At 42.7% G+C, this 25,946-nt stretch overlaps 1 protein-coding gene across 5 annotated transcripts in view; it reads right to left on the minus strand.

Moving 5' to 3' along the window:
• The window catches only part of LOC118315527 (contactin-1a-like), a 62,424-nt gene extending 38,378 nt beyond the window's left edge, over positions 1-24,046 (minus strand). Inside the window, exon 1 of one of the 5 annotated variants that reach the window (XM_035642878.2) lies at positions 23,922-24,046. Coding sequence is in view for 1 of the 5 variants with exons in the window: in XM_035642874.2 (XP_035498767.2) it covers positions 22,174-22,333 (160 nt within the window). In the remaining 4 variants the exon portion in view is untranslated. Of the gene's footprint in view, positions 1-4,654; positions 4,895-22,173; positions 22,349-22,664; positions 22,856-23,921 lie in introns of those variants that run through there. The other 4 variants (XM_035642875.2, XM_035642874.2, XM_035642876.2 and 1 more) reach the window with 4 other exon arrangements.
• Between the last annotated feature and the right edge of the window lie 1,900 nt (positions 24,047-25,946).

A 25,946-nucleotide genomic window follows, 5' to 3' on the forward strand; every position in this document is an offset into this window, starting at 1 on the left:
TCTCCACAATGCTCATTGCTGAGAAGCTGAAACGGCCAACAAGACACATGCTTTGCAAAAACAAAAAAAATCTGTGATATGGATTGATGGTTCCATATCTATGTTATGTAATTCTGCAGGCACTGTAAGCACACTGCTCAATTCTTACATCTTTGGAACCCCACCTCCCCTTTTTACTATTCTACAGTATTTATCTTTCTTAAGAGAGTCGACAATAATCTAGCTCTTCTTTGAACTTCATTTATCTCCTCTCCTTCAACAGAATGAGGATTAAGTATTTTACTTTATGACATTTGTCTTATTAATGAAAGGCATACTGAATATCTCAAAGCTTGTCGTGCGACGATAAACCAAAGTCACCCCGTCACTGTGATGTTAGATCAACTATCTTATCACAGTGCTGCCACCCCTGAACTGCAGGAGCTCACACTTTACAGCAAGTCAATATAAATTAATCATGTTTTCTCATGTTGTCAAACATTAGAAATACTTGTAAAGCAGGGTAGCATGCTCATATTTGAAGTTGTGTTTAGTTTAGAAAATATCTATGATTTATACATTGTTTGTTCACCAAATAGCAGCAGCAAGTATAATCCTCGCTGTAAAATGTCCCACTCCTAATTTTCAAAAATAGCATTTATTGGAGATGATTTTCCGACACAAGGATCATCACATTGAGAGGTGGAGAAAAGCTGAAATTAATAATTTGCCTTTATATAAGAGCCATCGAGTAAAACACTGAACCCAAACTTCTCCAGTGGAGCATCTCATGGTCAAACAGCAAAAAAGATGATTATTCAGCTGATTCCAGTTGTGAATTTGTGTGGCGACATGAGGTTTAAGCGTCTCTGCTCTGTTCTGGCGACAGGAGGCAGCCTCCATCACACAAATTGTCACATGGAGCCTCTGGGTTGCATTAAGTGAGAAAATGCTGAGCAAGTGTTGCGGGGATATGGTAGAGTGGACACTCAGACAGATTTAGAGAGAGTTTCTGCAAGCTTCCGGTCTTTATTAGAACATACAGCAGCATTGTTAGCAAGTCATTTTGTTTTGCCTGGACCCCAACCAGCCAGATCCGACAACAAATAAGATGTACGATCAAGCGAAAAAGAAGGAGAAAAGGGCTTGGTGCCAGGGCTACATGCTGTAACACAGAGCAAAAAAAATAGATTACAAGTATTGACTTTCATTGTTTATTCATGCAGACTTCCAAAATCTTTCCATATACCCTATGACCATTTATCTTACTGGGCAGTTTATGACCAGCTGATGCTTTAAGGGAAATAAAGGCATCGATCTAAATTGATCTTGACTCCTGAGACCTTAAATTGTGCCAGGGATTGGGAATGACACAGACAAGACTGAAGTTCATGTCTGAAAACAGCTAAACACCTGCTTGAGTATTCAGCTAAACACCTGCTTGAGTAGGTGTCTCCAAGACTATGTGTAACACACACACACACACAACAAGCACCAATTCTTCCTGTCAGGGTCCACTAGAGCCAAGACCTCTTTTGGACCTTTTTGAGATAACTCTTGAAACCTTAACTAAGACTTTGATGAACTCTTCTTTTTTTTTGTGGTGGACTAAATTGTTTACGATTGTCTTTTTTGGGGATTTTCTGAGTTTTGGATTTTGTTTATTTTCCCCTTAAAAGACTTGAGGTCTGTTGGTTTTTTGTTTATTTGCTTTTTATTAAAAACTACCCTCCCCTAACCTACGTCCGGGTCCTTCTCAACCAAACCGTAAAAACACTTCCAAGGCTACTGATCGTAAACCACAAGCTCGCTGGCTAATCAAAACCACTGCAAATCTCTCAGAAGCAAACGGCATGTGGAGTGAGGCGCAGAGAGCAGCAGTGCATAAGGATTGTGTCAGGCTGGATTCATTGATCTGGATTTTTTTTCTTCCACTGTGGTTTATCCAACACATCTGACTCGGCACAACCTCACCTCTGACAGGAATAAAAAGAGGATCATGTCCTTTCTTCTGTCCATAATACCTCAGCTACAGTACATTCAGAATGGGTAAATGATGTTTCACAACATCGCTCGGCCCAAAATGGGGTGAAAACAGCATTACAGGTACAGTAACTGATTAACTGTTGCGATTTGTTTCAGTTATAAAGTTAGTTAGAAAACTATGAGTCTATGCTAGTAGATGGACTGGGTTTGCTTTATTATTTGAAAGTCTGCAGCTAACAGCTTATAGAATGTTAACTGCATTACAGACAAGGGAAGGACTGTCTGTAATGACTGTCTGTATTTGAAAGTCTGCAGCTAACAGCTTATAGAATGTTAACTGCATTACAGACAAGGGAAGGACTGATATGATTGTTAGTAAATGTATTTACTAACCCAAACCCTACGGACAAATAAAGACTCTCTTCTAGCGACAGCTCGTTTTGTAAAAGTGCACAGAAAATAAGGAGTAAAATTTTGATATTGCACTTGATGCACATGAGCCGTTCTCCAATGTCAACTTAGCTTTCCTTTCAATTTATTAAACTGGCTCTACTTTGTAATCATGAGCAGTGAAATAAAAAATCTTCTGCAAATTATGATCAGCCGCTGATTGATTGTGCGGCTAGTTGTGCAAATTAGCACCTCACTAAGCCCATAAACTTTTTGGTTCTTTCTGGTTCGGAAAAATATAAAAAATTCTGATAATGAATGGTATGAGTCTTTTCGCTGTTTGAAATCTGCTGTGCCCTGGTTTCTGTTCCCAGTAATCTCATTTGATGTGGTTTTGCACATAATGATGAGACTGGATGCATGAAAGTAAGAACAGAAATAATAACATTATCTATAGATATTATTAAAACATTTCCTGTCTTCAAACAGGCTTTCTAAAGGAATTTCCGTTTTTATTATCTTTCCATTGCTTTCTTACATCAGTGGTTCATTACAGTCATTGATCAGATTTGTTTTATTCCTACAAACACCCTCTTCTGTGTGTGTGTGTGTGTGTGTGTGTGTGTGTGTGTGTGTCTGTGTGTGTGTGTGTGTGTGTGTGTGTGTGTGTGTCTCAATGTGTAGGCGACTGAGTAAGCAGCAACGTGTGTGTCATCAACTGTCCTGCTTAACATTTGGAGAACTGTCCCCTCATGTACTGCAGGTTAAGAACGGGTCAGTGAATCAGAATGTATTCACTTGCCACACATGAATATATCAACTAACATAATGTTGATAATGAATTACTGTTCCTGTTAATGGTTGAGTAATAAAAGGACAGACACGACTACATTCGCTCAAAGGTTTGAATTTAAGTCAAAATAAATTGTCCCCGATTGTCCCCAGATCTGATCCTTACTTCAAACCCTGTTATTGCTGCCCAGTGAGTCGGTCCGAGAGAATAGAAGCCGAACGGGCCGCCATACTTGAGACAGAGCAGGATAAACTGCCCAAACTGTGCAAAAGATCTTTTGTGTGCTTGTTAATATGAGAAGTGTTGGGAGATCTGAGTGAATGAAGGTACCTTGAAAGGCGGCAAGCTCTTTTTTTCTGCCTAATCAGAAAAACCCAAAAACAGTTACCATACATTGATTCAGACGTTGCCATTTGTCGTTATTGGAGTTGGAGTAGAAAGAGTCATTACGTTTTTTTCCAACTCCACTTGAAAAACCTATGAGAATTCTCAAGATGTGAGGAAACAACTCACTGATGAATGTGACGAGCCCAGTGATGTACAAAATGCATATCAAGTCATTACATCAAGGGCGTAGTGACTCACACGTCATGGCGTTACTGTGAAGCAGCTTCACCAAGCTACGCTTCCAGCACGGTTCAAATGCTAAAGGCCTAAGAAAACAACGCACACAGATGAACAATGCACAAATAGGGCACAACATTATCTCAGCATACGTGACAACGAGGTTGGACTATACTTACCCTAATAAGCTACACTGGGCATATAGGACACGTGCCTTAGAGTGGGGGCTTGATATGAATAAATTATAATGACAAAGTATTACACACAAAAAAAGGGAAAAATAAATGATTACTATTTAATGAACGTCTTCTTCGGTAGATCAAACATTTACAAGTAACGCCTCAAGAAAATGTAAACAAGACAAGAAAGACACACATTAACAAATTAAGAACTAAAAGAGACTCGTGCAGGAAGCACACACGTGCATACACACGCACGCACACACACACACGTGCATACACACGTGCATACACACGCACGCACACACACGAACACACACACGCACACACACACACACACACACACACACACACACACACACACACACACACACACACACACACACACACACACACACACACACACACACACACACACACACACACACACACACACACACACACACACACACACACACACACACACACACACACACACACACACACACACACACACACAGGTCAGGGGCCATCTGTCTCAAGGGCCTGCCGGAAGTGATCTTTCTCTGGACAGACTTCATTATCAAACAGACTCCTATTCAGCTAAAGAGCAGCAAGTTTAGATGGTCATTTGATTTTGAAATACCACACAGTCTCTTATTACAGGAGCCACACACTTAAAAACCCAAGAAAAGCAAGCAAACATCCCAACTCTCCGCTCTGCTCACGCACCTCCACACACATACACACACACACCCAACAGGGAGCTCAAGCTGCCACCCACCTCTGTTCCCAAGCACACACCCCGAGGTGCACAAAGATGCACCCTAGCACGACTGTGACTACAGACCCGTTAGCGTTGAGTTGGCAGCAGTGGAGTCAGCTATGTCTCGCTCTGCATCAGTGTGCCCCGGGACAAGCTGCTAGTCTGCTACTGCTGGTTAGCAACTGCTGTCGTGCCATCCTGCCTGCCTCTGTCACAGGGAGTCGGTGGCACAGAAGCCCCCTCCATCACAAACACACAAACATTTAGCTGTCAAATCATCGGGCTCCCCAGCTGTGACCTCACATCACAGAGGAGGAGGAGGAGGAAAAAAGAGAGCACACGAGTTTCAAGAGAGAGAGAGAGAGAGAGAGAGAGAGAGAGAGAGAGAGAGAGAGAGAGAGAGAGAGAGAGGAAGGAGGGGGGTTGGGGTTACATATGGTTACACAGAGAGGGAGAATAATAACAGGGCATGGCCACAAAGCATGGCAGCCACAGTGGGGAGGGAGACATTACTACAGGAAGGACGGCCATGTAAGAGGACTTCAGTGTGTACCAAGGGAAGGATGCTGCTGCAGTGCGAAGGAGAAGGAGAAGGAGAAGAAGAAGAAGAAGAAATGGCACCAGAAATGTCCTTGCAAGTTGCAGGGGTGAGAATAAACTGTGGGAGGGAGGAGGGAAGACAAATGAATTTTGATAGCTGTGAGGGCTGCTTTTGCTCCCTCAGTTGGAAATACACAGTACAACCACACTGGAGGAACAGCAGCCACACTGAGGGAGCTGAGCAAAGACTAAAAACAAACAGCTGCGAGGCCCAGTGCCCTGCTGCAAGACTTTACCTCCACTCAACCACTTATCTTCTGAAATCAGCTCTCACCTCCATCCTTTACTACGTCTTCTTCTCATTCCTACCTCCTGTCTTCCCTTCCTCGTATCCCTATCCTCTGGCCTTGTCATCATTTCTTCCCATCTCTTCCTCTTTTCTCCATCCTTATACTTCTCCTCTCATCCATAATGGATAGTTTTAAGATATCCGCTTCCTGCAGTGGGCCCTGTGGCCCTGGAGCCAGTCAGACTGTATTGATTCCTGAACCAGAGGAGTCATCAAGGTATAGATAATAAGGCTTAGAGTCACACTGAAATGTTCTGCATGTGTGTTATTGGGCAGCAAATGGAATCATCAATTTAGAATTGGGAATTGATCAATATGGAAGTGTATTTGAAAGCATTTATGTGTGGAAAAACTGAGAGAACTGTAAGAGCAAGATTGAGCATGAGAAGTAAGGAGAAGTGAGAAAGAGGGTTTCTCTGCATTGTCAGAGAGGACTCAGAGTCTTCTGCAAATACATGTGTGAATGTTTGCATGCATCATATTTTCACCCAGAGACATGGTCTGCGTTACACAACATTGGTTTCAGCTCAAAGAACTCACCCGAAGAAGATTTACCCTTCGTCTTGGCAGCATCTGTGTGTGCCACAGTCGGACGCATGTCGTGTCACTGGGTGTTATACTAAGGCTCATTAGAAGAGATATCTGCCCGATGCTCTGGGTAGTCTGCCCCTCCTTTGGCCCAGGCCTTAACATATAGGTCAACACTGGCATCCAAGTGACTAATATATATGTCACATGCACAATGCTGCTCTTTTTAGGACTGGACCAACAATCACTTGTGCCCTGCAGCACTAGCACAGAACAATGTCCATTCCAAAGGGAAGAACCAGGAATCTGAAGTTAATCTTTCAGCGGAGTTTGGAAAGGAACCTTCAGATGAAGGGTCAGTGAGTTGTTCTCAGTGCTTCAAGAAGTGTTGCATCTTGAGAAGCAGGGCGTCATTAAATAGGGCAATTTTCATGCTTGCTGAACAAAACACATAGAATGTAAAGTGGGCAACTAGATGCAAAGCGACAAGAGAAAATATGTCAAGGAAACAACTTTACAGGCCTGAATGATGAACCTCCAATTCTATATAGGGAAATGAGATTAACAGAAATAAATAACACGTTATCCTATTTTAATACTGAATCTCTTTAATAGTTGAAGTGTCAAATGTACAGATACAATCTCCTCACACCCATCATCCCCCCACCACTCCTCCTGGTCACACACACACACATCTCTCATCCACCTGTATTATTGTCCACTGCAACTAAATCTGTATAGTATGTTCATATCACCTCAATAAGTTATCGACCTGTACATTTGTCCATATTCTGTATATTCTGTATATTATCTGTTACCTAGCATAGCATGTTCACTGCACCTTAATCTGTATATTATAATTTGTAGAATACACGTATACTTATATTTATAGTATTTATTTATATTTATAGCATCCCATTAATCCTATCTGTAAATTCTGTAATTACTTTTGTACATAGCACAGACTCTTGCACTATCTGCTTATTGCACTTCTGGTGAGATGCCAAACCTCATTTCGTTACTCTATACTTGTATATGTGTAATGACAATAAAGTTGAATCTCATCTCATCTCATCTCTCTCCTACCAAGGAAAAAATTCTTTTAAGTATCTATGTATCACTAGCAATATTTATTTTAAAACAAATACCTCGGTATCAGTGTGTATAATGATACGTCATTGAGATGGCTATTTGTGCTGTAGGACATTTGTTTTGAAAAGTGAATAGGAAAGCAACTAGATATTATTTTCATTATCTATTAATTTATTTTCTCAATTAGCAAATACATTTTGTGGTTTATTACATGTCACAAATAAATTATAAAAATGCTCGTCACTGTTCACCTCCCCCTAAGTGTAGTATGTTGCTTGTTTTGTCAGACAAACAGTGGAAATAACAAACATATTTAGTTTGATATCCATCCATCCATCCATTATCTATATCGCTTATCCTTTAAGGGTGACGGGGGGCTGGAGCCAATCCCAGCTGACGTGAGAGGTGACATCACAGGGCAACATACGGAGACAAACAACCATTTACACTCACATTCACACCTTAGAGCCTCAAATGAACCTAACCCCAATCTGTGTCAATGTCTTTGGACTGTGGGGGGAAGCCGGAGCACGGGGAGAAAACCCATGCAGACAATGGGAGAACACGCAAACTCCCCCCAGAGGCCCTGGAGGGAACGAGATCCGACCCAAGAACCTTCTTGAGAGGCGATGGTGCTAACCACTGCAACACCATGCCGTGACAGTAACAGTGACATTATACAACAACATGCATCTATGTTCACAGCTTTATGCAGTATTCATAAGAGAGGGCTGCCCAGTAGCATCTAGTGATACTGACAATAATGACTTTCACATGCACACAGACCACAAAAAGACAGAGACCTCGAGGGGCCAGCCAATGGTAGCAAGATGCGTGTTCCCGTCGCCTTTGGCAATCTAAGCCTCAAGATATGGGCTTTTTTTCTGGAGTGGAAAAATAGGTCTGACACTTAATTAGCAAACAAGGTCACAGCACAGAGCCCAGGTCCCATGTTTGTGTCTCCCACTGTTCCTCCTCCTTCCCTCTTTACTGAATTCAAAAGCAAATATGGTAAGTTTCTCATAAAAAGAGAGCAGGGAACTGAACACAAATTATCAGGATGTAAATTAAACATTGTACAGAAAACAGCATCCATTACCAGCCAACTGCTCACTACTTTATTTTCCTCTCTGCAAGCGACACCTCGCCAATGGGCTATTCTGTCGTCAATATATCATCCATGTCTGCCCAGGAAACTGAAGGTGAGAAGATTTGAGCGGAGGAGTCTTGGTAATATTAGAATCCACAGACCTGTCGTATGTGTGTAAGGGCTGTAATAAAAATCTGACCACAACGATACACATTCTTAGTACAGTATGCAGGTCACACTAACATCCGTCACAATGGAACAAGCTGACATTTTGACAGATGCACAGATCTGCTACTTAAGCTGCTTTCAGACGTGCACTGAAGTCTGGACATTTTCTTGAAATTTTCCTGCCAGCCCCCTAGTGACATTTCTGGAAAAAATGTACAAGTGAGCCAATGTGATAATACAGGAGGAAAATCTCTGCAAGATTTAGAGCGAGCGAGCAGATGCACAGGCGCCACCTGGAATTGCAAGATTGTCTTGCTGTTGTGAACGTTGACTTTGAAATTTGGTAGGGGCTCTTGATGTAATTTTGGCATGCCCATGCCCGATACCCCTAAAATATCAAATTTTTCACCAGTCCTGATTAAATTATCAGATTTAAACAACTTTCCGGACACGTTTAGGCCCTCAAAAAGAAGATTAATTTGTGCTAAGAAAAAATAAATGAATCATAATAACAATAATTCCTCCAGATACAATAGGGCCTCGCGCTGTTGGTGCTCGGGCCCTAATAATAATTAGATACCAAAGCTTTTGAATACAGAATTTGACTACTAAGGCAATGGCAGAAGCTTTGCAGCTTTCAGGTCAGCCCTATTTTAAATACAGTCCTACTATACCCATCCTCTCCTCCACACGTTGCTTAAATTTCAGAGGAACGCAGCAACTTTAGTTAGTGAGTGTGTGTGTGGGTGTGTATGTGTTAATAAGCAGTGCACGCCACTGCAAGCCCAAGTCAGCTGAAGACTGCAGTGTTCCCTCGCCTCAGCACTTAAGTGAATTTTTTCGCCACCAGCAGCAGAGATCATAAACTGGCAGAATAAAAAAAAATGCATCCTAGGCACATGAGGATATAATGACCATTTAGACACAATGTAAGTCAGTGACAGTCACAGGCTGAACAAGATGCTTTTCACTGCAGTAGACAAAGCAATGTCTTTGTGGATGTACACTCATGTTCACTCATGTAGAGGGATTCACAAAGCAATACCTGAGAATCCATCAGGAGATTAATCCAAGTTTGACATTACAGCTTAGATAGGCTTGATCAATTGCACCGTATTGATTCATTCAACGCGGGACAGATAACTTGGTATCACAGTAGCAATCAATCGACACTATAATTAGAATCATTTGTTTCCTGAGCTGTTTTTAATGCTTCTATGTCCCACCGTTTCTGACGTCCCACTTAAAGAATAAGTCTGCTGTTCTCCTGTATTTTTCTTTTTGTCCACAGAGATGGAAACCTACAGTGTTTTGAGCATCTCAGTATTTTTTTTCACTACATTGGTCTGTCTCTGGCTCTCAGTTTTCTTTCGTTTATACTGAAGACAAAAGCCTTGCTGGTCACAAATATATGATTTTACTAATACTAAATATTTTCCTAAAACAGGGTACTGTCGGGTTTTTTTGCAATTAATACCTTTTCAGCAGTGGATCTAGTGTTTACATAAGACAGGTTGTATGGCACTGACTCAAATTAGGCAAAATCTCCATGTTTGTGGTAAGGAACGAACAAGCCAGTGCACTTGTTTGTAGTATACAAACAAATGCACTGGTTTGTATACTACAACTGTAGTATACAAACAAGTATTGTTGTATTTTTAGCCATGGGATTAATCGTCAATGGAAAAAAAAAAAAAAGCACATCACTAGAATCCTCTTTTAAGCTCTTTTCCACTTTACTGAACAGGAAAATAACCTGGACATTGTTTTACCATCTGTCTTTCCCTCACTTCACCATTATGTGAAAGTCTCTGCAGAGTAATTACGCAAAAAAGTCTCAAATTGCTTCAACACGTCCCAGGTTTCTTTTCCACTCACCAGTAAGTTGCAGTATGTATACACTGTTGTGAAACAAGTGCAATTCATCTATTTTATATATTTATATATTTCTTTTATATATAGAATCTGTATAGGGAACCTATAGGGAAACATGTGGCCTCATTCACAGACTGCAGAGGAATGGACAATGGGATGGGAATGGGAGAGGCAGACAGGAGCAGCAGATTGATGCAGGGACTGGATGTGCTGAAGCTTTGGGAATGATAATTTGATTTGGAAAATCCATTGTGGCTATTAAGTCCCTAGCTTTGATGCAACAGCTGCCCCACTGCCAAGGGCATTGTTGCACAATATTAAGTTATACGAACTCGACAGCAAACATTTTTTAAAACAAATATTCACTATTACCAGATTTCTCTCCAAGGCAAATGTGGATGGATGAGAGAAACAAGTCCCCTGCCGCTGGACAGCGTTGGTGCTTGTCTAGAATATGTCGGGACCATGAAAAGAGGTTTGGGAAGAACAGACTAACACGCCTTCAAGATCATAAAGATCTCTGGTGCACCAGACACAAGTTGAGTTGTTTACATTAGTAACACATCACTTACGGATTCATTTAAACTACTCCAACTGAATTAATCCCAAATGAAAAATCATGATTCCAAGTTGGGCTGGAAAGTAAACACTCTACAATATTACTGATAAATAAGTCATTAAGTAGTGAGAGGGGAGATATAATTAACAGAAACCGAAACTCTCCGTGCAATATATACATTTCCAAACCGAGATAAGGGATTTTAGTTGTGAGACTTCCAAAGTGGCACGGTAAGGCTGAGAAGGCTCAGACACAGAGTTTTCCACAAGCACAGACTTGAAATCCAGCCAGCTACTTTATTACTGGTTAAGCTAAGAGAAGCTAAAACCAAAGCTGTCTGTCTGTAGCCTAACTAATTCACTTAGTTTGCCATGAAACTCTTGTAAACGTACCTTCTGTCTGAGTCAAACCACAAAAACTAACTAACAAAAAAATTAAGTTGAGTTACCATGAAGCTACAAATTAGTTTAAGCGCATTTTTTGCATAACTGGAAATTATAAATGTGGTAAATGAATCAAATTTCTCAGCCCCCGCCACATGATTCTGGCTTCACTGTGAGAAAATACCTCTCTTCACTTATCTAACTTATTGAACTCGTGCAAGTGATATTCTAAGCTTAATACAGAAAGCTTCCTCTCTTCAGTCAACACCTTCTGCCCGAGTAGCAGGAACAATCTGTCAGGCTGAACCAGTTTTCCTGGAATGATCTTGTCCAAAACTCCCTCTATCATTGGCAACATTATACTTTTTTAATAAAAACTTTACACAAGTGAAATAGAACTAATAATCCATCAACCACCCTTGCCTGGAACAATCCTCTCTCTCGCACGGCAACTTGTTCCCCCTTGTGCATGTTAAACCTCTCTCACTCGAAAATCTTTCTCTCTTGCACACCTTAACAATCCTTCAAAATTTCTCACCTACAAAATATGCCATGTTAAAAATCAGCTGATGCAATAGTCACCAAATCATTGCTTTTACAATCAAATATTTTCTGCCAGGGGCCATGCCCCCAGACCACCTCCCAGGCTTTTCCCTATTGTTGTGGAAAACCCTGCAGACACCTAGTCCGCTACTCCAGGGTTTAAAGTAGACAAGACAAAGGCAGCTATGTGGAACCATTGACTGCCATACTGTATTGGTCTGTGCCAGTGCTTTTAAGCAGCAACATGCATATTCATTTCAATCCATCAGGAAGTCTTCCTCTGCTACTGAGATTCCCCTTTTTATTTGGCACTCAGTATTCCTTCCTTGAAAAGTGGCATATAATGTTTAAAACAATCAGAATGATCGCTTCAGTTTGCCAGAAACCTGAATATGATCACTGCGGAACCAACTGATATGTGCCGATATACTAAGCCATGTGAACACATTATCCAATTTACTGTTCCTCTGTTAGTTGTTTCCTTTGAAATAATCAAATGATTTAGATAATTTAAACATCAAGGGACTTGCAAGGTGATGAAAGCCCTTCATTTGGATCAGGCCCTCCACCGTTGTATACATTCATGTCCGGAACAGAGAGTTCATGTCAGCAGACCCGGACGACCTGTGTTTACTGCAGAACACATGGCCACAGTCAGACAGCCTGTTGGAAAGCAGCGTGTGGGCAGACTGACAATGAGCACAGCCTGGGCAAAGACCTGAGTCATCTAGTGAATCTTGGCCAAGTCACGCCATGTGATCATGGTTCATAACGCAGAACAGGTGTCCACTGAGAGAGCAGAAGAAAATGTATTGAAAGAAGAGCTTAGTTTAAGATGACAGACCATGCTCACCTGACTGCACAGATAATTCTGCGACTATGATCAGGCCCGATGTGCTTTGCCATTTTCAAACACAAAAGTGACACGTTATGACATTACATGACTTTGTAGGTGTGAGGAGGTGCAGATGTGTGGCAGCTATCTGGCATCGAGATCACAAGAATATCACTTCACATGAGGAAACCATCTCTTCATTGTGATGAAGCTGTTTGCACACACAGCTCAGACGACAACAACACATGCCTTCACTCCAGCAGCAGCAAGACAGCTAAACTAGGTTAAGCCACGTTTCATTTATTATGCTTCAAACTGATGCTCTTGCTCAACTGGCCTCAGAATACTCCTGGGGTCCTTTCACCTACATTCTGGTGGGTTTCATTCATTCCACATTAAAGTCAAATTAAAGGTCTGGACAAGCTTTATAACTTAAAAACATATCTCAAAGTTATATTTCTTGACTAATTCCAATGGCTAATTTAGCAGCATTTACTTGACAACAATCAGCTGAGCAGATGTCATAAATAAAGGCCAACAACAAAGCAAATAGTTTAATTCATTACTGTGAAACTTCTGCTTAATTTCAATTTCGCTTTTAAAGGAGTAGTTTGGCACTTTGATTGAACTGCCTTTGTGGTTTGTTTCTATACTACAGATGAGGAAATCCACAGTTATGTTTGTTGAATGTGAAGCTGGAAGCAGAAGACAGTTACTTCAGCACAATGCCTGAAAAAATGCCTGGTTCTGTCCAACAGTAGTCTGGGGTTTCCGCTGGTTGTCTGGCAACCTTACATGGACAACAAGACTCCGGAAGACAATGAACCAGGCCATGAAATCGTCCATAAAGCTGTAACATCACATATACATATTTCTAAGCCAAGATAACCATCACCATGCCTCAAGTGTAGTTTCTGAATTCTGATAATATACAGTTAATTGCATGCATGTTTTGTAGCAACCTTTTCATTTCATTGTGCATGTGACCAATCATAATCTGGTTGGTCATGGGTCAATGTTATTAGCATTATACACTCCAGCCGAGTCTATAAACAGAGTCATTTCCATCCCCCTTCAGTCATACAGGGGAGGAGTGTTTTGCTTTGTCTTGTTGTCCTGTGTTGAAGGGGAATTAAGACGAGCACGACCCCTCCTCTCACCGTGTGCACCAGCGTCGGTTTGAGTGTGTGAAGGGCGGTGGGCGGTGTGTGTGTGTGTGTGTGTGTGTGTGTGTGTGTGTGTGTGTTTGCTTGACTGACTGTGACGCTTTGCCCTTCGCTCCGTCTGTCCTCCACACACTGAGGCCCTGTGTGTGCAGCATGAGTGGAACTGTGTGCTTCAGATAAGAGTCAGACTATTTCAAAGAGTGGTGTGTGTGTGTGTGTGTGTGTGTGTGTGTGTGTGTGTGTGTGTGTGTGTGTGTGTGTGTGTGTGAAAAGAGCACAGCCACAAAAAACAAAAAAAAGGGATTCAGTGTTATTCCTCCCAGTCAGATTCACCTCTGGATGCCCTTTCCTCCACTCACTGCCATTACACCTTCCCCATGAATAATCCAACCAGTGACACTGGCCGTTATACTACTGACGCATTTCACCACCAGGCCCACGCGCTCAGTATGGAAGCTCTCCAATGCCGTGTCCTACTGTGAGGAAATGCTCTATTAATATGCATGCATGGCTTATTTTTCTCTATGGAATAATATGAGAGAAATGTTCAGTTGGGCAGGGAATAGATACTGTATCTCGCTGCCAGTAAAGAGAATTATATCTTAGAATACAGCTTCAGTATTTGCCTGTGTACTGCTCATATCAGTTATTCTTCTGTAATGCTGAATTAATAAAGAAAGTGCCTTCCCCTGTTCCCTCCTCTCCTTCTTTCTCTCCCAATGCCTCTCTATTGGCATCAAGAGGACCTGCTCAAACAAATTCCCTGACTCAACATAATGTTTTTGTTTTCTTTCATGGGGTAATATTAGCCAAGGGTAATTCTCTGTTGCTAAGTAAAATTTGTCGGAATAAAGTCAGCAGCATGAATTGGCAGATTGCAAACAGAAGCTCCTGCAGCTAAAAACTGAGCCAGGGAAAAAGAATCTGGTGCATAATTATTGCACAAGTCTCATGCATAAGTCAGTCAGATTTCCCTCAGTGTGCTGGGTTTAGATCTTAACAATGACTTGCAAACCGAAAAGAGTGCTGGTGTATTGTCCCGCTGGCACTTTAAGAAAAAAATGTTGCAGGTGGTTAAGTCACCATGTGAGTTTGTGGGCCAGATGTGACAGTGTCATCAAGCTAAACAAAGTGCTGGACTGACGTGTCAACTTGGCAGCACGAGGCCTTATACAGAGAGGATACACTGCTTGGAATGACGACGACTGCATAAGCATCCTTTGACCTCTTTTATCCACAGTCATTAGCTATGCAAGAAGAGTCCATTTGAGAGGATCCAGAGAGAACAGGTTTGTTAGTGTGAAACGGAAAAACCAACCTGTTTGTCGTGCTTGCGTACACTGAATGCTAATGTTGCCCATATCAATGGGCTCTTCATGTAGAGATACAGCCGAGGGCTCGGGGGGCTGACCAGCGCAACACAAATACACACAAAAAAACAGTGGCAGCCCACAGTCCAGAGCCTGCACCAGCCACAGCTTTTATTTCTGGTTACACTGATCTAAGGAATGAGGGGCCAGCTCCAAATGTAGTTTTTTTTTTTCTGTTCCTCATTATATCCTCAAACCCCCTCCCCCCTCTGCCCTTTTCTCTCTCTGGCTTTTTACGTAGCCAAAGAACTGGACTGAAAAACACCAGGCATTTTAAAAAACTATTGAATCAGTCAGGCTCCCTTCACAATAAGCAAGATTAATATACAATCACCTGTTCTTTTGGGGGGAGCACAACACAGCCTACTGACTTAGGATCGATCCCATTAGCGGAGATCACTCAGGGATAGGCTTTGTACAGGAAATGACAGCGTCCGAAGAGTGATTTAAGGTGCAACATGTAAGTGGTTGCTTTCGCTACAGAGCATTAGCTGCTGTTCTTTTTCCGAGAAGAAGAAGCAAAACAAAAGTTAACCGCTGGATACGGCTCTTGGCGAGTAAGGGAATGAACTTGCAACATTTCACAACTGTTAAGTATGGATATGTATAGCAAGAGACGTAGTATGCACATATAGCACCTTTAAAACTCAAGTTCATAAAGTGTTATCTCAAAAAAAATGGGAATATCATTGGATGTTTATGAAAAATAAATAAGAATAAAAAACATTTTTAAAATATGAGCGTTAAGTGGCTGAGAGGTCTCAGCAGCATCACTGCAGATAAACAAGCACGCCCATTGAATAATGGGTATAGCATTAGTACCTACTGAGGCCCCCAGTGCTATGCTTCCCATCCCTGCCAAGCGTAAAGGGATTTCTTGAGTTTAAATGCACTTCACTCACTCTGTTGGGCCAGTAGGAAGCTAAACTATTGATCCACAAACAATTTAGCTGTCCAGCTGTCCAGAGAGTGGGAAAACAGGACGCCCCGAAATGTCTAATGAGGCTTCCAAAGGAGCTCCGCTTCTCAGTATTCGCTTCACGTGCCAGGAGGCCATCGCTTTTGGGCTCTCACTGTGACCAGTGCTCTATCCATATATTTCTCATACATGCAGCCACGTAAGAGACGAGGGGCCTGTCAGCTAAAAAAAAAAAAAATTGTGTGCCACTCACCAAGGACTTATTTTGATTGGTGTAAGAATTCCCTTTGACTCCCTCAGTCTTTCATTATTTTCAACACGCAACTGGTAAAGAGTTCATGACTCCAGTTAAGTATGCTGTCGATGTAACAGGGCTGAGCTGTCAACCACTCACTATGAGGAAACATAGGCCGGGTTGGCATGAAAAACTACATACAGTATACATGAAAGGTGATGCATAAGCAGAGGAACCTTGCATCACAACTAGCATATAGATTCTCTTGCCTTCCGTACGAGCACCCAGCGCCATAGCAACAGGCCTTGCTCAAAGGCCCCAAGAGTGGCATGGCCCCAACGAGGAAGACGCTTTCGTACCTAATTGGATAGTTCCCCGCTCCTTCGGACTTGTTCTTTATCCCCGGCACTATAAGATAACAACTCAAGCAGTTGAAACTACAGTAAGCTTTCGCATCCCCATGATGAACACAGATTAAATAGGATTAAATCCAAAACAATGTAGTCCATTGCTGAGGATATCAATGGCGAAGGACACAGAGGTAATCTGATCTCCAAAAATGCTGCTAAGCACTAGCTTTCGTGTGCAGATTAGGGAATAAATTACAATATGTCAGAGGGGATATGGTTTTAAAGGTAAGATTAGCAACAAAGGTGATTGTTTCAGATTCAACCTTTGAATCCAAAACAGCTTCTACAGACAAAAAAAAAGTATCCCTACGTTTTTCGAGCTTTCACAAAGACTCAAACACCATGAAAACAATCGAAACATCTCGAAGACGATAAGATAATTTACTCATAATCGTCAGCATAAGTTTTCCACATTGCAGCACTCTGTGTGAAATGCCAGAGAATAAAACGGACATATGCCACTGATTCTCAAATTGCATTGAAATGCAAGTCATCTCTTCCTGAACGACAACAGCATGTAGTGTTGTCTGGCTGCACAGCTTCTCAACAGGCCTGTGAACAGTGTATCTGACTGCACCCATAAGGGTGCAGAAACAGATGGCTCAAAAACTCCCCTGTGAGAATTTAGTCCACTGTGTGTAACACAATATTTCTGCTCAGTGCAGTGTCGAGTAATCTGACACTTTGAGGGGAACATTAATTAAGACTCGTTCACATTAAGCCGCTTAAAATTGACTACTTCATTAGGGGGAATATCGTTTGAACTCTGAACTCTTTGACCCAGCAGTCCTGTCACTTTTGCCACTTCAGTACTGGCTAACAACAACTCAAATGCAATAAGCCATTTGATGAGTAAATAAGTCTTGAAACGGAATTCATCCCAGTGAGGCCAGATAAGGTTTGCCATACTTGTAAGCAAACAAAACTATTTTTTCTCTGCCGACATTGTCATGAAGAAAGTCAAATCTTATCACGGAAAGCAGAAATTAGAGGGCAAAGGTCACACATTTGTAATCTCCTTCTAAATGAGTTCATAAATCCCAAAAGATTTTCTTTGATTGTAAAGTCTAAAAATATCACAGAGAAAACTGAGCAAGGAACCCAGAGAAAAGACATGGAATCTTGTCAGATGTAACCTAGTTACAGATTCTAACTGATCCTAAATATAGCAGAAATCAACTCAATATTTCAAAACCTGCAGATGGCCACGAACCAAACAATGAAGAGGTTCATTTCAAAATAAGATACCGTGTTTCAAAATAATAGGACAGGGTGACAGTAGTGTCATTTACTCAGTTCATCAGCAACATCTTGAATAGATCACTCTTATTCTCATTTCTCAATATTATTTAAAGTGTGTCTATGAATGATTGATCTTCACCTGCTCCAACAGGCCAGTGACAAATCCTCGTCAACCTGAAGCATCTACCCGCTGCAGGACAACACAAACTGATGACATTGATCAATGTCATTCTATTTCCCCTGTGAATGGCGAGGGGAGATACCAGGCAATTTCCGAACACTACCTGCTTGTCCGGTCCACATTATCTTAATGGAAACGGAGCAATCACATTTTGAAAGAGACATCACTTTGGCAGACGGACAAAACGCAGGGAGCACGTGAGTCACTGAGGCTGCTCGACACTTTATCAGCAAATCAAACCACACTGATAAAAAAGTGGAACAGATTAAATGATCTATCATGAAAGACACTCCGAATCGTAAGGGGAGTATATGTTTTTTTATAACCCCAAAAATGTTTTAACTTGTCAGTAAACGAACACTATCTTTCTCCAGGAGCTTTAGTGCTATAAATAGACAAAAGGACAGCAGATGCTATCGAATAAATGTATTTTTTTAGCTTCAGCAATGTGCTGCATTTGTATTGATCAACAAAAGATAATCTTTGTAGGATATGTTGTATTTTGTCCTAAACATGTATATGGAAGGTTACAAATCATAGACTGCAGAAGAGCTAGATGTGTCACACTCACACACTTTGATTTGCAAGTGTGCACACACAAACACACAAAAACAACTTCAATCCAACGTGGCTGAATGATTATTCACATGAGCTCTGGGGTTTAGAATCAACCAGCCTGCTGATGTGATGAGAGTAACTATTTGAGATCATTAGATTCAAAAACCAACAACAGCCCAAGAGATAGAACATCATCCTCTGCAAACAAACCTTATTCATTCAAACAAAGTGAACTAGCAAACTTACATCAGTAACAGCTTAACCGTCACCTAAAAGTATAACGTGTTTTTAACAGTTTTTTGCAATTCAATTTTATAAGCAAGTGAAAATTGCCAAATTAGGTTTTATGTTCAAACATTTTATTTGAGACTTTTAATTCCTAAACTCTGTCACTTTGTAATTTATATTTACCGCATACTAACCAATCCATATGCTAACCATTCATATCTAATCTAACTCACCTTAATTCTCTCAGCAATAGATCTCGATGCAACAGCCTCTGTCATGGTCATTCGCCTTGTCTGTTACATGTCAGAGTGTCAAAGGGATTGTCAACTGATCACTGCTGTGTGTTTGTGGTCCACTACAACTTTACAGACAAACAGCAAAACTAGTTACCCCCACTTTTGTGCAGAGCATCTTGGAATTGCCTTGCATGGTCTTTAAAAACTTGCAGGTCGTTTTTGCTGGTAAATGCAAGAGGTAAATGACCATCCGCTACGTTTCCACAACCAGAAACCGGGTGACTGAATTTCTTGACGTACACATGTTCGCACGGGGGACTTCGATGATTGGTGAAACTCACAGGAAACTAAGATGACGGGTCAAATTTGTGGAAAAGTTGCTGTGACATGACAAAATTGCAGAACTGAGTACACTGGGATTGGTTGGATTTCCGCTAAGTGTTGCAATTGCAATTAAGCAACACCCTGGTTGGAGTGAGCGTGCCACAATTTAGATGCGTGATCATCAAGTGGGATACAAATGTGCACTGTGCCTAGGAGTTTTCCCCACTTAGCTCTGTCCCTCCACATAAGACCAATGGGTCTCGTGCACGCAGAGAGCACGATTGGTCCACAGTGGGAGATTCAATTGCCGGCGCTGAATCCAGATAGCAAGGGATGGCAGATGGGGACTGAGGCCTTTTCTGCTCCTCAGGCATGAACAGAGGAGAGGTCTGTCTCCAGGCAAACACTGAAGACGTCATGTCTTTGCCTCACTATCGTACCATAAGTGGATCTCCCCATTTATCACTGGTGCGTGAATTGCTGAGCAATCTAAAGGAAAGCGTTGAGTCACGAGAGAGCATCACGTGTTTTGTCAGTAGGACAGAGAGACGCACTTGTACACACAATGTAGACAACTGCAGCAATAAAGGCTGGTGTCTGTGCGTTTCTACACACAATGTTCATGTGCATTGGTTGTCTCGTCTTGCAATATCACCTCTCCTAGTGCCTTCACTTTAACAATTAAACAAGTCTGGAGGACATATTCTCTTAAGGAGGACTGACACTGCATTCGTTGCGACAGAACAAACTGTGCCTAACAAACGAGAGCCCCGCTGATGCCAAACTCCAGCGTTGCCAATCAGTTTAGAGTCTTTTCGAATCCATCTCCCTCTATTCAACGAGTCCTTTGACTCTTTGCCCAGGAATTTGTCGCGCATGGTTCTGAAGGACATCTGGAAACAAATCTCATCTCCTAAAACGACTCCAAAATTAAGCTTAATCTTAGATGGCAAACATCCAGGATTCTTCTTTGAGCACCAACACTATGCTGGTTGAATTAAGACGACGGTGTTTCAAGGAGATGGGGGGGAATAAAAAATTCATTGTCTAGCCGAATATATAAATCTTCATGCACTGGATAGATTTGCAGGAACATTTCATGCACGAGATGTGGTAAACCAACCTCTCTCGCCCTTGTATTGTTGTTTACAAGTTACATGCTGACTGAGGTGTGGAGGCTGACAGCCCAGGCCTCTACCTCACCTGAGGTCGCCCCGTGTACCTCCATACATGATTCCCTGAAGTGTGCGCCTCAAGCATCAAACCACAGAAGTTAGTGTAGAGTTATGTTGAGTCATTTGGATGTGACACTAATGGAGGCTGAAGCCGAAGCCTTGACATGCATCACAGAGCAGCCTCGTCTTATAGGCCACCGAATTATGTAAACATTTCAGACAATGTGCTGGCAGGGAAAGGCTCATTTCAAAACTCAAAACTCCATATTATGACATTTTGTTGTAGAGCAAGCGGGCACAGAACCAAGATGCTGCTTTGCACGCAGCAGTTAACAAATGGCCTGCTTCTGAGCAGAGTAAAATTCATACACCTAAATGTAGCATGAAGGAGAGGCTCTGTCCTCAGGGTGAGTGAGGGACAGCGCAGGATGCATTAACAGTAGCCGGGCTTACAAGATTTGTAAAGTGCTTCCCCTGACAGTCGGATGGAAACCCACTGACATGTTGTGCCACCTTCATGGCTCTGTCAGGACAAACACACGTTGAAGAATCTCTCACCGAATTGCAAAAAAAAGAGGAAAGTCTAAGCAAAAGATATTTTAGTGCACACTGCCCAGAAACACAAAACCAATCCATAAACCCACAGTGCACATGAGTTAACCTGAGACCAGAAGTCCAAAATAGAAGGTGCTGATTCGTTTTGGAGCTGTGTAGTGGTTATTACTTTTGCCTCACAGCAAGAAGGTTCTGGGTTCGAGTCCCGGTTCAAACCAACCAGGGCCTTTCTGTGTGGAGTTTGCATGTTCTCCCCGTGTATGCGTGGGTTCTCTCCGGGTTCTCCGGCTTCCTCCCACAGTCCAAAGACATGCAGAATGGGGTTAGGTTCATTGGAGACTCTAAATTGACCGTAGGTGTGAATGTGAGACTGAATGGTTGTCCGTCTCTGTGTGTGGCCCTGTGATAGGCTGGCGACCTGTCCAGGGTGAACCCCGCCTCTCGCCCAATGTCAGCTGGGATTGGCTGCAGCCCCCCCCCCCCCCCCCCCCGCGCCCCTTACATGGATAAAGCGGTAGACGATGGATGGATGGATGATTCGGTTTGCTACCTGCAAGTGGCAAACAAAGGCGCCCCTGAGATGCCCGTTTTCTCTTCTAGTTAGGTGGTGCTGATTACATCGTGAATCACTGTTACAAGCGTAAATCTTATTCTGACCGGAGCACTCGAGTCAACATTTAACAGCATTATGGAAACTAGAACTTCGCTTTTCTAAAAACCGTCATATGATACAGTGTTCATGTCTTGACTTCCCAACACCACATGGTGACCAGACCACCGTGGCTATTAACTGAGCATCCATTGAGATGGATCTAAATCACCAATACAAATGATGTATTCACATAAACACATGATATTTCCTGTTTGAATTGCACGTGCAAAAAACCTGCATCCTGCCTATTTCTCACGCGTCGAAAATCAATACAAATTGATGGAGATTGATGGAGAGCGCCCTGCAAGCGAACCCAACCCTCACCTTGGACAACATGTGGCAGGAGCATGTCCCCTCCGCTGTCTGACGCCCACAGTCCGGTGTGTCGCTCGGGACGCGCCCATGGCACCTTCCTCCTGCACCTGACGTCGCCCTGACAACACCACCCTGCGATGATGGGCGGTTTACCGAGCACCGCATGCATCACCGAACGCAGGGCTCTGACTCGGGGAAGTACCTGGCGGGATCATGTAACATGGAGCGCCCCCACGAGAAGTCGTACATTGCGCACACAGCGTGTGTCGGATTCTGTCCTTAGGGACGAACACATGCACACGAAAAAAGATGCAGTTTCTTCGCAGCCACGTCGTTTACCAGTGGCTGCATTGCGGAGGTTCTCTCCTCCGCGTCCCCCTCAGCCTGGTGTCAACAACACTGATCGACCCCGCTGTCAAGACGCAGCGACCGGCTCCTCTGCACGTTCATGTCAAAGGATGTAGAAAATGATAAAACAGAGTTTTCCCCCGTGTGCTCACCTTCCGTAGCGTCCGTCCGTCCGTCCGCGTGTCCTTCACGATGCTCACACGACCGGCTCAGCACCGCATCGCTCAGGGGAGCGGGGAGAGGAACTGACAGAGCCGCGGTGCCGAGGACTGGACGGAGGGTGGAGGCGGTCGACTGAGGGGGGCGCTAGGACCTGCTCGTTGCCCGGGAGCAGAGAGCACTGATGCCCACAGCGGTGCTTCCCCAGCACACACCCCGACTAGCGTTGACGTGCGTGCGTGTGTTTGTGTGTGCGTGCGTGTGTGTGTGTGTGTGTGCGTGTGTCTGTGTGTGTGCGTGCGTGTAAGCGTGCGTGCAACCGCCCCCCCCCCCCCCAGGATAATAAAACGAATTGAATCTCCTCTCACTCTGCACCCCTTAGTCGATTACAGATTACACTTTGTTTTATGAAATTCATTTTAATTATGACAATATTTCAAAGGGGATGTTATCTAATGGAAGGCCTGAGCTCTCCCCATGTTTTTTGATGGGCAGTGAGCTTAAATGTGAATGAGTCATCACTGAATTCCTCCACTGTCATCACGTCAACGATCTCTTCAGTCTTCCCGCGAAACGCAGCTCTGGTTTATTCAAAAAAAGGCAGCATATCATTTCATGGGGAGCCACATTAGCTGGGTAACGTTATCTTTGCTACTTAACCAAGCTACGGACGGCTCCGGGGTCCCGGAGGACGAGCAGGTCTAGCTCTGCCTCAGGTTTACTTAAAGCTGATTGGACTCATTAGAATTACTGAGTTGGTTGTAAGTTCGACCAAAATTTCTTTTAGGTACATTACTTGAGTAAATGTACTTGTGTGCTCATATTCCACTTTGCCACCAGATGCTGCCAGAAAAGAACAAAAATTACACACTGTGGGCTTTAATGTCTTAAATTAGTATCTCTCAAAGTAATTGCTGATGCAACCTTAGCTGAACAGCAAATTAGTTAACTGATAAAATCACTTCATTTCTTCTAACCTCTTCAGTCATTCCCTGCAGTCCCTCACCTGACCACAAGTTGTCCTCGGTGTCTCTGCCTCAACCCAATGCCTACACACCTGCTTCCCATTAGTACACACTCCCCATCACGCTTTCACCTTTTTGCCACACTTTTGCCTTTCAACGTCTGCTTCAGTGTTCACTCAAGGATGTCAAAGATAACACAATGATTTGTTTAACCCGAACCTGTCGTACGCGACAGAAAATGCGTCATGTTATAAAAGTCCTCATAACATTTGATCAGCAACTTACGGTTTGTTCTGGCGGGAAGCTAACCCTTGCGCTGTTCCAGGCCGGGCTTCCGTGCGACCGTGGTCCTTTCAGAAGATTTCTACCGCGGCCTGGAACTTCAGTGTCCTTTCGGAGACTTTGTACAACATGTCCATGATGATGAATCCAACATTGAATGACTTTGATGATCATTTTTATCCCGTTTTCCAACACGTAAAAGGCTCCTGTTGTTGTTAGCGGACTTCTAGCTGTCCATCGCTGATACACTTTGACCAATCAGAGGCAATTGTTACAGACTTGTACCAATCAGACGCTGTGTTGTCGACTGGTCGAAAACAACATAGATTTTACACTGAAAACAGGACCTATCACTCCTCCTGTTTACTCCTACTACTACTACTGCTGACACTCCTCCGTTTCACCGCTGACAGGAACTGCTTTAAAGAATGGCACAAGTGACTTTTTGGGTTGAAAAATCAAAGGACTTATTTGTAGAAAAATGTCCATAACTTTTGATTTGCATTAGTAAGAATGTTTTGGATTGTTTCATCTTATAGCCAAGGCTTCAAAGAACTTTCAAGCGGGAAAAATCTTCATCATTGTTGTTTGGTGTGTCATTATAATGAATGTCTGTGAGATTCAATGTCCATTTTGTTTTTTCTTTTGTCTTTATGGTCATATATCTATTAATACATTCATGTGATATCACTGTAGCATACATATTCTAATAGCCTACGTTGTCCTGAAAAAAAAATAGATGTATATAACTTGACTGTACATGACAGGGTTGAGGTTTGACAAGCATTATTACACGAGGTGACGCGGCGGACCAAAAATAGGAAAAATGGCTTAAGGGTTCAGAGGGTTAACAGACAAAAACTCACGTATATCCAGATATAACACTGTATTATTCCCGGCATAGTCCTGTGTGAACTTTATATCTGAAGTTACAAACTGCTTTCAAAGAAGAACATGTCCCTATACGATTGTTTACAGTGACATGAGTGAATTATCCAGAGAGACTTTTTTTCCCCCCAAAGAGACGAAAATTCCTTCCATTAATTTGTTTTGAGGCGCAGCACCAGCAAAGGTTTCAGACGGAGATATCAAAACATGAGCAAATAAACAGATCAGCATGACTAGACAGCACAAGGAGAAAAAAATGAGAAATGAGTGACTGCCTTCGTGTTAACTGTCTTCATGTTTTTCATCATGCAGATATCAAAAGGGCACCTCAACTAATTACAACGCCTTGCCCGTGTGTCAGTCCAAACATGAGACTGTCCCAATCCCCTGGGATTAGATTTAAATCTTGGATGTAAACACCACACAGCAAATACTAATCTGCTGCAGCCCATAAATAATGCAGGAATCTTTGAGAAAGAGCAGGGTAGAATTAATTGAAGGACTTAGCCCCCTTGGATGAATTTGGGGGAAAATATCAAAGAAGTTATTGTTAAGGTGATCAGAAAGTGAGGGTGTTATTCAGACTTTTCATTTAAAAAAAAAAGTATTGTTTCCTTTTGAGATGGAACTGTTGTATCGGCCGACAAAAAAGATATTATGTCCACCCAAGAGAGATATATTTGGAAAAATATGTCACCCTACAGAGGCCAAAGGAGTTCAGTTACACCGAGGAAATTCATGACATCCTAACAGAGCAGCAAGGCCCAAAAGGATATTATTTTGTGCAAGGGTTATCCAGGATCTAGGTGTATTCAACCCTCAGACAAACAGTTTTTCAGTTCATCGTACAACACGGAAAAAATGCAAATAGAGATAGATCCTGCCGGTGACTAACGCAGTTACAAGGCCTGTCTCTGGGGTGGATAAGAGGAACAGCAAACACCCTGCTGTCTGGAGAAAAGAATAGGTGCCTGTCATCTATCTGCCTAGGAGAGGAGGAGGAGGGAGATGGAGGCAGAGGAGGAGGGAGACGGGGGAGGGAAGGGGGAGGAGGGAGGGTAAATGTGATTTAGCCCCAGTGATCTCCATGGGGGCTCACGCAACCCACCAAGTTCAAATACACATGGGACGTGGCACGGG

Source organism: Scophthalmus maximus, chromosome 7 (genome assembly GCF_022379125.1).
Source record: "Scophthalmus maximus strain ysfricsl-2021 chromosome 7, ASM2237912v1, whole genome shotgun sequence".
Taxonomy (NCBI): Eukaryota; Metazoa; Chordata; class Actinopteri; order Pleuronectiformes; family Scophthalmidae; genus Scophthalmus; species Scophthalmus maximus.